The 13,963-nt window shown below is 39.1% G+C and overlaps 1 protein-coding gene across 7 annotated transcripts in view; it reads left to right on the plus strand.

Annotated features, from left to right (window-relative positions):
• The first annotated feature begins 4,849 nt into the window (after window positions 1-4,849).
• upf3a (UPF3A regulator of nonsense mediated mRNA decay) overlaps window positions 4,850-13,963 on the plus strand; it is a 71,971-nt gene continuing 62,857 nt past the window's right edge. For all 7 annotated transcript variants that reach the window (XM_072577526.1, XM_072577523.1, XM_072577528.1 and 4 more), the window contains exon 1: window positions 4,850-5,025. In XM_072577526.1, the coding sequence (XP_072433627.1) occupies window positions 4,909-5,025 (117 nt within the window). In that variant the 5' untranslated portion in view covers window positions 4,850-4,908. The remainder of the gene's footprint in view (window positions 5,026-13,963) is intronic.

Consider the following 13,963-nt stretch of genomic DNA (forward strand, 5'->3'; position numbering starts at 1 on the left):
CATGCCTGCTTTATACAGCAGCAACACTTGACCTGAACTTACAAGTACTGTGATTGCTTGTAGCTATCCCAGCCTATAAACTAGGCCTTTTTAAAAAGGTTATCTCTTGCCCAGCAGGGATTTAATCTTTATTCACGGGGCATCTGATATCTGTCTGCTCTCTGGCTGAAACCTGAATCAGACTAACTCTTACAAACTTGCAGCACTTGATGTAATCTGTAACTACTTGGTGCTACTAATGCTCCATGTTGCGAGCTCACTCTTGCTGCTGCATGCCCCTTACCAGGTCTGAAATGCTTTTTACAATCAGCTGTAGATTTTGCCTTCCAAAATCTTGTCCTGAAACTTTCTTTTGCAGCATTCCCATGTGTTTGTTTTTTTTTTCAACTGCTGCTTACTTGGGCAGTTTTCTTCAAATTGTGTCTGTAGGATCTTCGTAATGCTCCAGCTAAATAACATCTGCACTGCTTGCTACTACGTTGTAAGATGAATCTGCTTTACAGCTTATCAAAATACTAGATCTATCTGGTAGATTTGCTGCCACCATTCTCTTCCTTGGAGTATGTCCAGGACCTGCTTGATCTAGTGTGGTAGAGGAAATCTACCTGGTAATCTACTGAGAAAGGGCTCCTGTATGAAACAAGATGTGATTTATTGCATGGTAGTAATAAGTACTAATTGCACTGGTACAATAGATATTTGTTACTGAGATCATGAGTGATGTTAGGTTTTATTCCTTCGCAATCCAAATCTATTCCAGCCTGAACCCAACCATCAGCAAATTCAGTGCCTCTTAAAGTACTCCTCAGAATTACCCCTTTCAGACTCTTACACCATTATACAAAATATTATCTCTCTCCTTCACTGGGAGATTTGTAATTCTAGTCTCCTCCATAAGGGGAAGATCCTCTCAGCATTCAACTCCAGTGAAAATACAGCTATAATGCTATGCCTTATCGAAAACACCACTCCCCTTCTCTCTTCCTATAGCATTTTATCCTGGAACATTAAACAATACCCTGTCCATCCCTGAGCCACATTTCTGTAATGCTATGATATCCTAGTCCCATGTTCCTAACCATGCTCTGAGTTCATCTGCTTTGCCTGTTAGGCCTCTTGCATTGAAATAATAGCATTTTAATTTATCAGTCCTTCGTTTGTTCTCTGCTTTTTTCCCTGACTGTTTGACTTGCTTCTTTACTCAACTGTACCAGTCTCAGATTGATCTCTTTCCTCACTATGTCCCTGGGTCCCACCAACAAGCACCACCACCCCCCTCCACCACCGTACTAGTTTAAATTCTCCCGAGCAGCTCGAGCAAATCTCCCTGCCAGTATATTAGTTCCCTTCCAATTCAGGTCCAATCCATCCTTCTACCCCAGAAGAGATTCCAATGATCCAAAAATGTGAATCATTCTCCAATACACCAGCTCTTTAGCCATGCATTCATCTGTTCTATCCTCCTATTCCTACCCTCAGTAGCTTGTAGCACCAGGAGTAATCCAGATATTACTATCCTCGAGGACCTCCTTTTAAAATTCCTCCCTAACTTTCTATATTCTCATCCTTTTCCCTTCCTATGTCATTGATAGGAATGTGTACAATGACCTCCTGTTCTTCACCCCTTTGAGAATATTCTGCATTCTCTCTGAGACATCCTTATTTGTAACTTGTTTACCCTTTCAAAAATAACAATAAGCTTATTCAAAACATGTCTTTGTTATGCATAAATTGCACTCAATACTACCTCGCACTTACAAGGTAACCAATCTATATTTACAGACTGTTCTAGTGAGTTTTTTACCTGTAAAACTAGAAATCTGGAGAATCTTAGTTGTACTGTTGAATATATTAAACAATCAAGGCAAAGCATTCAGAGGCGGAAGGCTGTGAAATAACAGAAGTGTGCTTTCAGGCATTCTACAATCTCAACAGTAATTATTCGAGTCAATTTGTCTATTTCCCAAACATCAGAATATTAGTCTACAACTGACAAGATAATCAGTTCCTGCAAGAGTGGAGAGATCTGTTTTCAGCTTCATTCATTGTCAATGTAAAAGGTCACGTGTTATCTGCAGCTATTTAGCCTGGCATGCATCTCAGGCAATGGATTGGCTGATGTGGCCTTTGATTTAATTGCTCATGTTTAGCCAATAGAACACTTTTATTTTCCTCAAATTTAACTCAATTCAATTGGTGGCTTCATGAATGCACATAGCACCTCTCATTTGAACTCCTTAGGAACAGAACATAGAACATCGGCCCTTGATGTTGCACCGACCTGTGAACTAATCTAAGCCCGCCCCCCCCCCTAACACTATCCCATCATCATCCATGTGCGAATGCAAGGATTGTTTAAATGTCCTGAATTGGCTGAGTTAACTACATTGGCAGGTAGGGCATTCCACAACCTTACCACTCTGACATCCATCTTAAATCTCTCAACTCAGTAATTTATAGCTTTACCCCCTCGTACAAGCTGACATCATCATCCTAGGAAAAAGACTTTCACAGTCTATCCTATCTAATCCTCTGATGATCTCGTATGTCTCTATTAAATCCCCTTTTAGACTTCTTCTCTCCAATGAGAAGACCCAAATCTCTCAATCTTTCCTCATAAGACCTTCCCTCCAGATCAGGCAATATCCTGGTAAATCTCCTCTACACCTTTTCCAATGCTTCCACATCCTTCTTGTAATGGGGCAACCAGAACCATACACAATATTCCAAGTGCAGCCGCACTAACATTTTGTACAGTTGAAACATGACATTACTGCTCCGGAACGTAATCCCTCTACCAATAAAACCTAACACACCGCAAGCCTTCTTATTTATTCTATTTTGTATAACATGCAATCTTGAACTGTCAATTCATCCCTAAATGGCCAATAAACTGTTGTGACTAAAGGACAGTCTTTAGACAATACTTCATCACTTCTTGCAACAACTGGAAAGTTAGATCTTGTTAGATTCTTTTCTTGATTAGGGTCTAATAAACTCTGTGTTAGTGCTGTGTTGACAGCTTCCAGAGTATGTTGAGTAGATGATTCATGTCAGATGTAAAATATTTCACACTCTGGTGTAGCATCATCAACTTCCTTCATAGTAGATGCTACTCTTGACAGCATTTCAGCAGTGTACATCGGTTTCTTTTGCATGTATGTTCCATCCAGATGATATCTCCAGCCTGTTGTCTTTGTGATATTAGGGCAAGCCTTGCCTTGTTGGCTTCTTATTGCAGTGTGAAGCAAATTAGAGGCTAGGAATTCTACAGTAATTCACCTCCGGCATCTCTAAAACCTGTCCACCTCCTAATATTAGGAGTTTGGTGGAATGTTTCCATTTGCCTGGATGTGTAAGGCTCCAACCACACTCAAAAAGCTCAACATGATAACATGATTTACAAGTCCAACAAATCATTGCACTGCTATTATATTTGATCACTCCACTGCTACAGTTCTCACCTTTTGGAACTGAGAGAAAGACTTTTTGTTCTCAGTACGTGCCCTATGTCCATGCTTATAGACATTTTAATTGCTGTTTTTAATTGTTCAATTGCAGATATGGTCAGGATCATCCATACATTTCTATATCCATAAACTACTTAACGTCTCTTATTTCAACTCCTTAGGGACAATGATTCTACTTGTTTTGCATAATATGCAATCTTGAACTATTAATTAATCTTTATATGCCCAACACACCATATCCATCATTCAATATCACTCCAGAAACTTCACTGATCACCTTACGCTATTTGTCTTGATACTCTGCTGGACCTTTTGAAATGCCAAATGGAAGTATACAACCATCTGAAACAAAACAGAAATTGCTAAATACAACTTGGCAAATCTGGCAACATCTCTGGTGAGAAAACAAAATTAATGTTTTGAGTGTCTCTCTGTCACAACAACTTGAACAGAAAAACTAAAGAACTTCAGATGCTGAAAATAAGAAACAAAAAACAAAAATTGCTGGGAAAAAAGTCAGGTTTGAAGTTTCTGAAGAAGAGTCAGTGGACCCAAAATATTAACTCTGCTGTCTCCATTGATACTACCAGACCTGCTGAGTTTTTCCAGCAATTTGTTTTTGTTTCTGTGTAACTATTTGTAAATCAGCATCAGGATTGTAACTGGAAGGCTACCGTTTCATTTCCTAGTAACCCATTTTCGCATCGAAGGTGGTGAAAAAAAATTGCCTTTTCAAATTGTGACTTAATTGCTTTTGATGATTTGCATCTAGTAGTGACAATTACTCAGATTTGCATTTAGATCCTTTGATTCAAGGCATTCTTTTATTTTTTTTTTCAGATTATTTCATTGCTATCATCCTGTAACAGCTCTCACTACTTTTCCATATCTTCTATCTCTGTCTATCAAGGTGACCTGGAGGCAGACAGGACTGTGCTCAACACGTACTGAATTGGTTTTACAACCTCATCAATTCAAGATGAGGAAATATACAACCATCTGAAACAAAACAGAAATTGCTAAAAACAACTTGGCAAATCTGGCAACATCTCTGGTGAGAAAACAAAATTAATGTTTTGAGTGTCTCTCTGCATGATTCTTCAGCATGATATCCTAAACCTTTAAAACACATTGTTATACACCTTAAGGATCAGTTCAATACATAAACACATTATCTTTTCATCAACTTTTTCTACTTAGAGATTTTGAAGATAAAGTAACCCTTGTATAACTCGCACATTTCGGTGTTCTAGTGAACTCCACGTGGATCTTCTCAAAAGCAGTATGGCATGCGCCCTGCTGGGGGAATGAGCCAATCCGAGGGCACCAAGAGGGGGGGGCGGTCCGTCGAGCGCGCTATCGCGAGATGTGTTGCCACGAGCACGACCACGGACAGAGTGGGTAAGCTGTAGGCGGCGGAGAGAAGAGAGTGTGCGGAATGAAAGAAGAGAAAGAGAACAAGGGGCGTGAGCGGCGAGTGGACATCCAGTTCAGAGACAGAGAGGAAGGGGAGAAACGCAAAGAGAAAGATGAGAAAAAGGAGGTGCTCACTAAGGTGTGAGCTGCGCTTCTCGATTTCTTCCTTCTTTCCCTCCCCCCAAGCACGAAACCGTTTTATTTTGGGTGGGGCTGGGCGTGTGGTCTAGAGCGTTGCGGGGTCTCCATGGTGACGTGGGGTAAAATGATGAGGCGGACGGTGATTGACAGGTCGCGAGCCAGCTTTGAGTGCAAGCGCGGCTCACGCGGCAGCAATTGTCCGTCCGTGGGATTACCCATTGACAACCGATTCATCATCACCATCATCATCATTCTGCTCCTACTGCTGCGGTAATGCACATCCACACGCTTAAGATTGATGGGGCAGAAATTTTCCAACGAATCATATACACAAACGGCCATTGTTCTGTCCTTTTATTTCATGTTTTCCAAACCGTCATCATGCTGGATAGCTAACGAGAATTTTCATCTCAATTTTTTTGTGATCCCCAATCATGTAATATGAGACGGCTTCAGGCAAATTTTTAAAAGCAATTGCTTAGACGTGGTACAATTCCCCTTTTGGGAGGAAAATGGGAGAATAGCTTTTTTGCGCAATCTGCGTACCTGTCATCTCATTTAAAGTCGCAGGTTGTTGTGATTGCGTTCAGGTCATCGTTATAGAGGGAAAGGAATTTCATTCATTTATTTATTGAAAATGTTTCCTCTTTACACCAATCTTTTAAAGCCGGCACCAACAATACATGCTATAAATATTAAAATATTTCTACAAGTGCAATTAGTCACTGAAGACGTCAGTGTTTTGCGCATGGCGATAAACGGAAATTTATAGGCGAACAGCTTTATTTAACATTGCATGATTTATTCGTGAATTCAGATTGGCCCATTACATTTAGATGCTGTCGTTTTAGATAGACATGAGAGCATCCAGATGCTTGTAATAAAGGCAGTGTATTCGTTGTGAGGATCTTTAAATGCAGAATGGCCCAATCAAATTAGCAAACATGGTTTGGAAGATCAGTTCGTGGAATTGCTTTGGCAAAATGGAACTAATTTGGATAAATACCGTTTTAGCTGTGACCTTGAATAATGAACAGGGTTAATTTTGTTTGCGCCTCAATTTGTTGTAGATCTTAGAATCCCTTCAGTAGGGGTGCAGGTCACTCAGCCCGTGGAGTCCATGCCAACCCTCTGAAGAGCATCTCACCCCTTACCCTATCCCTGCAATTCCTATGGTCACCCAGTCTACACATCCCTGGAGATTATGGAGCAATTTAGCATAGCCAATCTACATAACCTGCACACTTTTGAACTGTGGGAGGAAACTAGAGCACCCAGAGGAAACCCACACAGACACATTGTGCAAACTCCACTCAGTCACCTGAAGGTGCAATCAAACCCAGATTTCCTGGCTCTCAGGCAGCAGTACTAACCACTGAGCCACTATGCTGTACAACATGATGCCAAACTCCTCTTTGATCATTTCCTTCACCTTCTTGTCCACTTCTCTGGACAGGAGCCCTCCTCTTAGCTCCGTGGACACTTTCACCTACCTTATTCTCCGCCTCCACTTGGACCCTCTTTCCTGTCTTTTTATCTACATTTCATTTCTTCATTGAGAACTATTGACAGTACATCAGCTGCCTTAGTTTGTCTGCTTTCCTTACTGATGAGAACAGTACAGCGCAGGAAGACGCCATTTGGACAATGTGTCTGTACTGACTATAATGCCATTCTAAACTAATCCCAACTGCCCGTACATGGTCCCTATCCCTTTATTCTGTCTTACTTTTTCTTCCTAAAATGACACTTAAAATTTGTGTCTACCACCTCCCTCTAGTAGTGCATTCTAGGCACCTACTCCCTCTCTTTAAAAAAAACTTGCACATGTCCTTTAAACTTTACCCCTCTCACCATAAACTTTCCATACTGTAGGGAACCTAATCTATAAACCTTCCCCTCTAGTATATGATAGAATCTTTTTCCCAGGGTGAAACTAACTATCACCCTAATTCCACACTTCATTCTTTTATATGCTTCTATCAGATCGCCTCAGCCTCTGACATCCTAGTGAGAGTAATCCAAGTTTGTCTAGCTGACATTATAGTTAATGCAGTCCAATCCGGGTAACATCCTGGTAAACTTCTTTTGCACCCTCTCCAAACCCTTCATGTCTTCCCTATAGTGTAGAAACCAGACTCTGTAAAATACTCAACATGTGGTCCAACTAAAGTTTTATATAGCTGCAACATGACTTGCAAACTTTAATACTCCCTGCCGCCAACTGAAAGCAAGCATGCTGAATGCGTTTTTAAAAAAATCACATTATCTACTGTGTTGCTACTTTTAGGGAGCTATGGAATTGGGTCCCAAGGTCCCTCTGTATTCTAATATTTCTCCTTCTGAACTCCTACTAATTCTTTGAGGTCTAACCTTGACGTCATTATCAAACCTGCTGAAAAGAGTGTTGCAGTTGTCATCTGAGTCCTGACAACCATTTCGCAGAGGCTGAGTGTCAACTCCCTTGCACTTCCTTTGTCCCTGATTATGACCCCACCACTGAATATTAAGCTGTTGATTCCAGGAATGTCACTGACCTCCTCTCTTTTGAACATTCCCCTCCTCTGCTTCCTCAACTTCATGCACTACCTTCCCAACATGCACAAACAAGACCTGAATCAAACAAAAACAAATTGCTGGAGAAACTCAGCAGGTCTGGCAGCATCTTTGAAGACAAAACAGAGTTAACACTTTGAGTCTAGTGACTGTGTTCTTCAGAACTGATAACAACTAGGAAAAGTTGGTATTTATGCTGAAGGAGGTTTTGAGGGGGAAGGTGAGAAAATAAGTGAATTGGTGGCAATGGAACCCAGCGACTGATAGAAAAGTTGGGAAGACAAAGCATTATTGATTGTAAACCTGGGAAGCAGAGAGGTCATACACGTGATCATGGGAACAATGAATGGTGAAAATGCATTATTGAATGCAACTCATGTTAAGTGAAACTCAATGTTCAACAGTACCCCATTCTCCACTTTTGCCTTGTGCACTTTGTGTCTGTGTTCTTGTTGATTTCGCTCTCAAAGTTGACCCATTTTCTCTTATACAAATGAACCATTCACACTTGTTATACATATTTCACTTAGCAGCATTAGCATTCCCTTTGTCTTTTGCTCTGGCCACCCTCCGAATCTGTTTTCTCCTTGCTCATTCCCCTTTGTGAACAGAATAAAAACTATTATTTTCCAGCCTCCTTTTGAAGAAGCTACTTTGAAATTTGTCTCCAAGATGCTAGTAGATGTGCTGAATTTTTTCAATTTTTTGGGGTTTTTTTTCCGATTTTCCACATCTCTGGTGTATTGTTTATAATCAGCAAATGCTAATTATAAATCTGTGAAAAGCTGGTCATAATGTCACTGAATATTAAGTTTGAAAAGACCTCCAGTTCCAAACAATGTAAAAACTTAAACCAGTTACATTGCTATGAGGGGAGAGGTGGACAGTGTAAAGTGTCAGACAATAAATAAGCAGTGGGAAACATTCAAAGAAATAATTAAAAGTAGAAACATAGATAATAGGAGCTGAGTATATCCGACTCCCTTTTGAAATCAAACAATGTTTAACGAAAATGCATTTAATTGAAAAACAAATACTTAGCCACACATGAATCTCACCTGCTTATGGATAGTATTATATTAAAAGAAGAAGTTTATATGATAGTTACATAAAAGGCAAGTGAGCTAAAGTAAAACTTTGATTCTCGGAGACACAGATGTGATAAATTATCGCAGGAATTTGGATGTGGCTAAGACGTTTAAAGTACATTGTTTCAAGTTGAAAACACATTGCACAACCAGAAGTAGTGGGAAATGGAAGACTTAAAAAAAGAGGAACTTGAGGTAATTAATATCAATAGAGGAAAAAGAAATACTTGAGAAACATAAGGAATTAAAAGAATGTGATGGACTGCATTGTGATTCTAAAATAGGTAGCTTCATCAAACGTGGAAGCGGTGGTTATGTTTTTCAAAACTTCCCTGCATTCTGATATGATTGCAGCATATAGGAAGCAAACATAATCGCATTTGTTCTGTAAAGGAAGGAAAGAGAAGTGGGAATGGAAAGTGCATTGACCCAACACAAGGCATCAGTGAAAACGCTGGAATCTATTCAGGCAGTTTAAACTATGCTTTTCTAATTGCATTTTTATATCAGAATGTTGTGCCTCACATGGGAACGTGCTGGAAAGCAAGCATCACTATTCACAAAATGGTCACAGAAGTTAAAGATTTAGTGTGCAAATCGATAATTTACCTGTCTGTAAGACCCAGGTTGACAGAAAGCACCGACCAAATTTCTGTATTTAACAAAAAAGGTTATGTATTACAATTAAACAGATTTTAATTATAAGCCATTGACAAATAATTCTACTAGTTAAAACTCAAATCCAGAATTCCAGCTGTGCACACTTGTAGACAGATGCAAGAAAATGGATGCTATGGCAGAGTGAATATTTGGGAAAGAAGTTCAAATGGTTGAGTCCACAGTTTGCTAAGATGATGCTGTGGCTGATCAGAATACTGCTTGATCTTCTGTCTCCAGGTACTTGATTGCAGTAGGCACAGGGTTGTTAGTTCACACTTAAGGTCTCTGTCTATTAATTAAAAATTGCACTAATGAGGGAAAATAAACTGGTTATCTTAAGGCTTGAGAGGCTTTGTACTGCAGAGCAAACAGCTTTCCTTCCAGAGGTCAGATGGCTTCTGCCCTGAACACCCGCTGCGTTCCCCCCCCCCCAACCAATCCCGAGCTGCCAACTTCTTGGGAGCCAATTGTATACTTGTTGGCAAATAGAAGCCTTCGTTATTAATAACTGGTCATTAGTCCACAGTTACTTGTTGCTGGCCAAATCTCCTTTCATACACAGACCCCTGGCTCCAGTATGTTAGTATCTAGACATTCAACACTGCTTGTACAAATGCTTGGGTAACTTGCTTTTAAAAAGTGCAGTCATCCTTCAAGAATCCTTGCCTCTTAATCAGTCCTTTTCAAAAATATAGAAAAATAAAACAAAATACAGTGTTTACAAACAGAGTCCACATTGTTTTACAAAAGGAAAATTGTTTGGCAAACTTATACAAAGTTTTTTGAGGATCCAACTTGGAGGGTTAATTTTTAAAATGTTTTGATGCTATATTTGGATTTGCAAAAAACACTTACTAAGGTGCCACACAAAACATTATTATGAGATAAGTGCTCATGGAGTTGGGAAGGGATCACTTTGCTCAGTTGTATGACACACCTTTGGAGCTGGTGGAACTTGAACCTGGACCTGCTGATCCAATGATACAGACACTACCACGGTGTCACAACACCCCTTATTAATGAACCTGTTTGGATGTTTTATGATGCATCTCTAGGGCAATGAAAGCTTGAGCTCAGACCTTCTAGCCCAGAGCTAGGGAGGTTCTCGTGTTAGAGGAAGAATGATTGATTTGTAGGCCCAACTGGATTTTCTTGAGAAAGGGCAATATGGCTGTCAAAAATAGTTTAAATTTTAGTTCAGCAGTCTAATTGATCTGAGCCAAATTCTTGATGTGAAGCAAAATTGGTGTTTGCTCGATAAATTAACAGGGCTGTCAAATGTGAGAACTTGAAATATTGACTTTATTTTTTGATTTTCCATTAGTATGTATGTCAATTTGAAGGTTAGATACCATTGTATTTCTCTTCCACTAGGAGCGATAGTCATAGGTGTTGCACTGATATGCTTTATCAAAACACAGAACATTGTTATCAATTCTAATTTTGACATTACACGCACATCCTTTTTTTCCAAAAAAGATCTGTAGAAAGTGCATGAAAAAAAAATGTTTTTAATGTGTGTTGAATCATTTTGGCAGGAGGGATCCATGGTTTTCAATGCCATAGTAATATTAAAAGGGTTACATTTACAGAATTGGATACATTGTGAAAAATATGTTGAAACAAGCACTGATTTTTGTGTGCAAATACCATACTTTAACACAATCAGAAACTGTTCATTTTCTTTTTCAAATATAGATTTGGTAAAGAAATAAGCAAATGACTAAAGTTAAATGCTTTAGTTAAAGCAATATCCATTATTTTTGGTACAAAATAGGAACATAATTTCAATAATGCAACAACAAATATAAGGCTGAGATTTGGTGACTCGTATATAATGTAGGGATGAGCATCATAAGGAGTGACTGATCTCTTGCCGCCCCTACCCCCTCAATCAGTGAGATAGCTTGCCAGTTCAAGCTTCAATCAATAACTTAAGAGCTGACCATCAAGCTTCTCAGCAAATAACAATCCTATATACTGACTGAAAGTTGTTTTTTGTTATTCAGCATGACTAGAGGTGTAAGATTTATATTTGTTAATATCATTCATTTTAGATTTTGACTTTCAAACTAATGGTTAATGGGTGTTGATATTTTTTGTATGAAGCTATTTAATACTTATCTAGGTCTGTTTCTGGCACCCTCATTTTAAGCCAGTATATATCAGGGCATGTGTCTGAAGGTACTGCAGATGTATTAATAAGTTTGTTTATAGTCTTTTTTTGACAGATGAAGAAAACATTAAAAGACATTAGCTTGTTTATGTGTTTAGAATAATCAAGAATTGATTTTAGCTTAGAAAAAAAGAGATTGACGGGTCTTTTGGCAGTTCTAAGTTAAAATAGTTTTTCCAAGGAAAAGAAGATTTTTTCAAAGCACTTCAGGAAATAAGTTACTTTGATGTAAGAGTGTACCAGACGAGGAGCATTTGTTTAAAAATCGGCATTAGTTATTCCAAACTGAGAAAGTCTAAGATCTTAGTTGTGAGAGTTAAAGGAATAAGCATTGAAGCTCTCAGGAGCAGAACTGCAAAGGAGCAGCTATATCAAACTGGAGATTTGATAGGTTAGGAAAATTTCACTGGAGTTTGGGCAACTGTAAAATTGTGGTCTTGAGAGTTGTTGGAATTTTGAAATCTTTCATGTGTTTTGTTTTGTTTTGTTTTTATGTATTTTGTGTAATAAACTTCTGTTTCATCATTAAAACCAAATCTGCAACCTTATGTGTTTATATTCGAGTAAAAGACTGCCGTGTTAAATTAGAAAGCCACAATAATTTGGTCGATCAAGACAGATTTTATTCTGGAATGGGATTTGTCCAGTAGGAACATAACGGTGATCATAACATTAGTTAAGAGATTTGGGAATCACTGGCTATGCCAGCATTTATTTTCCATCTCTAATTGCCGTGAAAAGGTTAAGCTGCCTTTTTGAACCATTACTGTCTGTGGGGTGCCATCTTGCTTTCAGAATAGGAGTTCCAGGATCTTTACCCAGTAACAGCGAAGGAACGGAGATATAGTTTCTAATCAGGATGGTGTGTGGTTTTGAGGAGAAATTGCACATAGTGGTATTTTTATCCATCTGCTGCCCTGATCATTCTAGGTGACAGAGGAAGTCCGTTTGGAAGGTGCTAATGGGCAAGCTTTAATTTACTGCGGTGCATCTTACAGTTGGTACACACTGCCACTGTGTGTCAGTGGTGAGGGTAAAGTGAATGAATGTTGAAGATAGGAAGGCAGATAGGATGTCAGTCAAGCAGGCTGTCTTGTCCTGAATGGTATTGAATTCATGAGTGGTGGTTCCCAGAGATTGTTGCTGGACACCCAGGCTTTAGGATCTTACACAATGAGAATGAAAATGCTTTTCTTTCAGAAAGTTCCTTCACCAGCTACCCATTTGCCCACTCACTCTCCACCAATTATCTCTGGATTGAGGCAAGAAGACGCTCCATCCTTTGCCAGGTCCTGGCAGGCATGTCATTCTGGTAGCCAACTCATGAAAGTTGCCACCTTCTCATTCAGAAGGCAGTTAATCATGGCAGTGGCAAGTTGATGTCCTTAAATAGCTATAAGTTGACAACTTAAGAGCCTTAATTGGTGACAAGTCGAAGGTCACCCGTGGACTTTCTCTTCCGACACTTAACTTTGAAAGTGGCAAGAAGGGAATGAAAATCTCTTTGGGGTCCAACTCACCCGATTATTTGTTCTTTTCACTAACTTTTCCTTGCCACCTTGAGAAAGGAGATAATCTCGCCCAAAGTGCTGCCTCTATATGAAGTGAGTGAATTAAGTTTTAAAATAGTTTAAATGATTGAATGTAGTAAATATGGAGAAATTGGAGCAGGGGCTATACCTAAAACTAGAATTAGGTCATTTAGGTACAAAATTGGCAAATATTTTCCACATGACAGTAGAACTGTGAGTTTCGCTTCCTCTGAAAAGGTGTGAAACTTGGTTATTCAGAGTTTTTAAGACTAAGATAAGTAATATTTTACTAGTTCATTGCATGAAGAGAAATGGAGCAAGGCGGGATAATGAGATCAAGCATGATCTACTTGAATGACAGGATAGATATTTTTATTCAATCAGTTCAGATATGTTATGATACACCTCTGGAGCAGGTGGGACATAACCCCAGGCTTCTGGAACAGAGATAGGGACAGTACCACTGTGCCACAAGAGCCCCCTTTTGAAGTGTCAAAAAAAGGCACAGATTAGATACAAACTCAGGATTTCCTGTTTATTGGCAGGAGCTTTAACCTACGAAGTTACAAGAAGTTGAATAACCTGTTATGTCCCTGATCACTCTATCATTGGGTTCAAGTTGAGATGGAGAATTTATTTATTATGATTTGGAAGATTTTAACAGTGAAGATACAAGAAGAATATTTGAATGAAGATGTTTTATTTATCTCACTAGCCTTTTGTCTAAATTGGATCGTCTAAAGTATTAAAGACTTTGAACATAACAAACTTGAGATGTCCACTTTTCTCCAATCCCAGAACATCACATCTTTGGGTAGTGAGGAGAGTGTAAACACACAATTGTATGGGGCAGACTGGAAACTTTGTCATCTGTTATGTCATGTTTCCCCTGTGTGTGGTCCCTCCTTTGCCACATTTTGTTCT

Source organism: Chiloscyllium punctatum, chromosome 9 (assembly GCF_047496795.1).
Source record: "Chiloscyllium punctatum isolate Juve2018m chromosome 9, sChiPun1.3, whole genome shotgun sequence".
Taxonomy (NCBI): domain Eukaryota; kingdom Metazoa; phylum Chordata; class Chondrichthyes; order Orectolobiformes; family Hemiscylliidae; genus Chiloscyllium; species Chiloscyllium punctatum.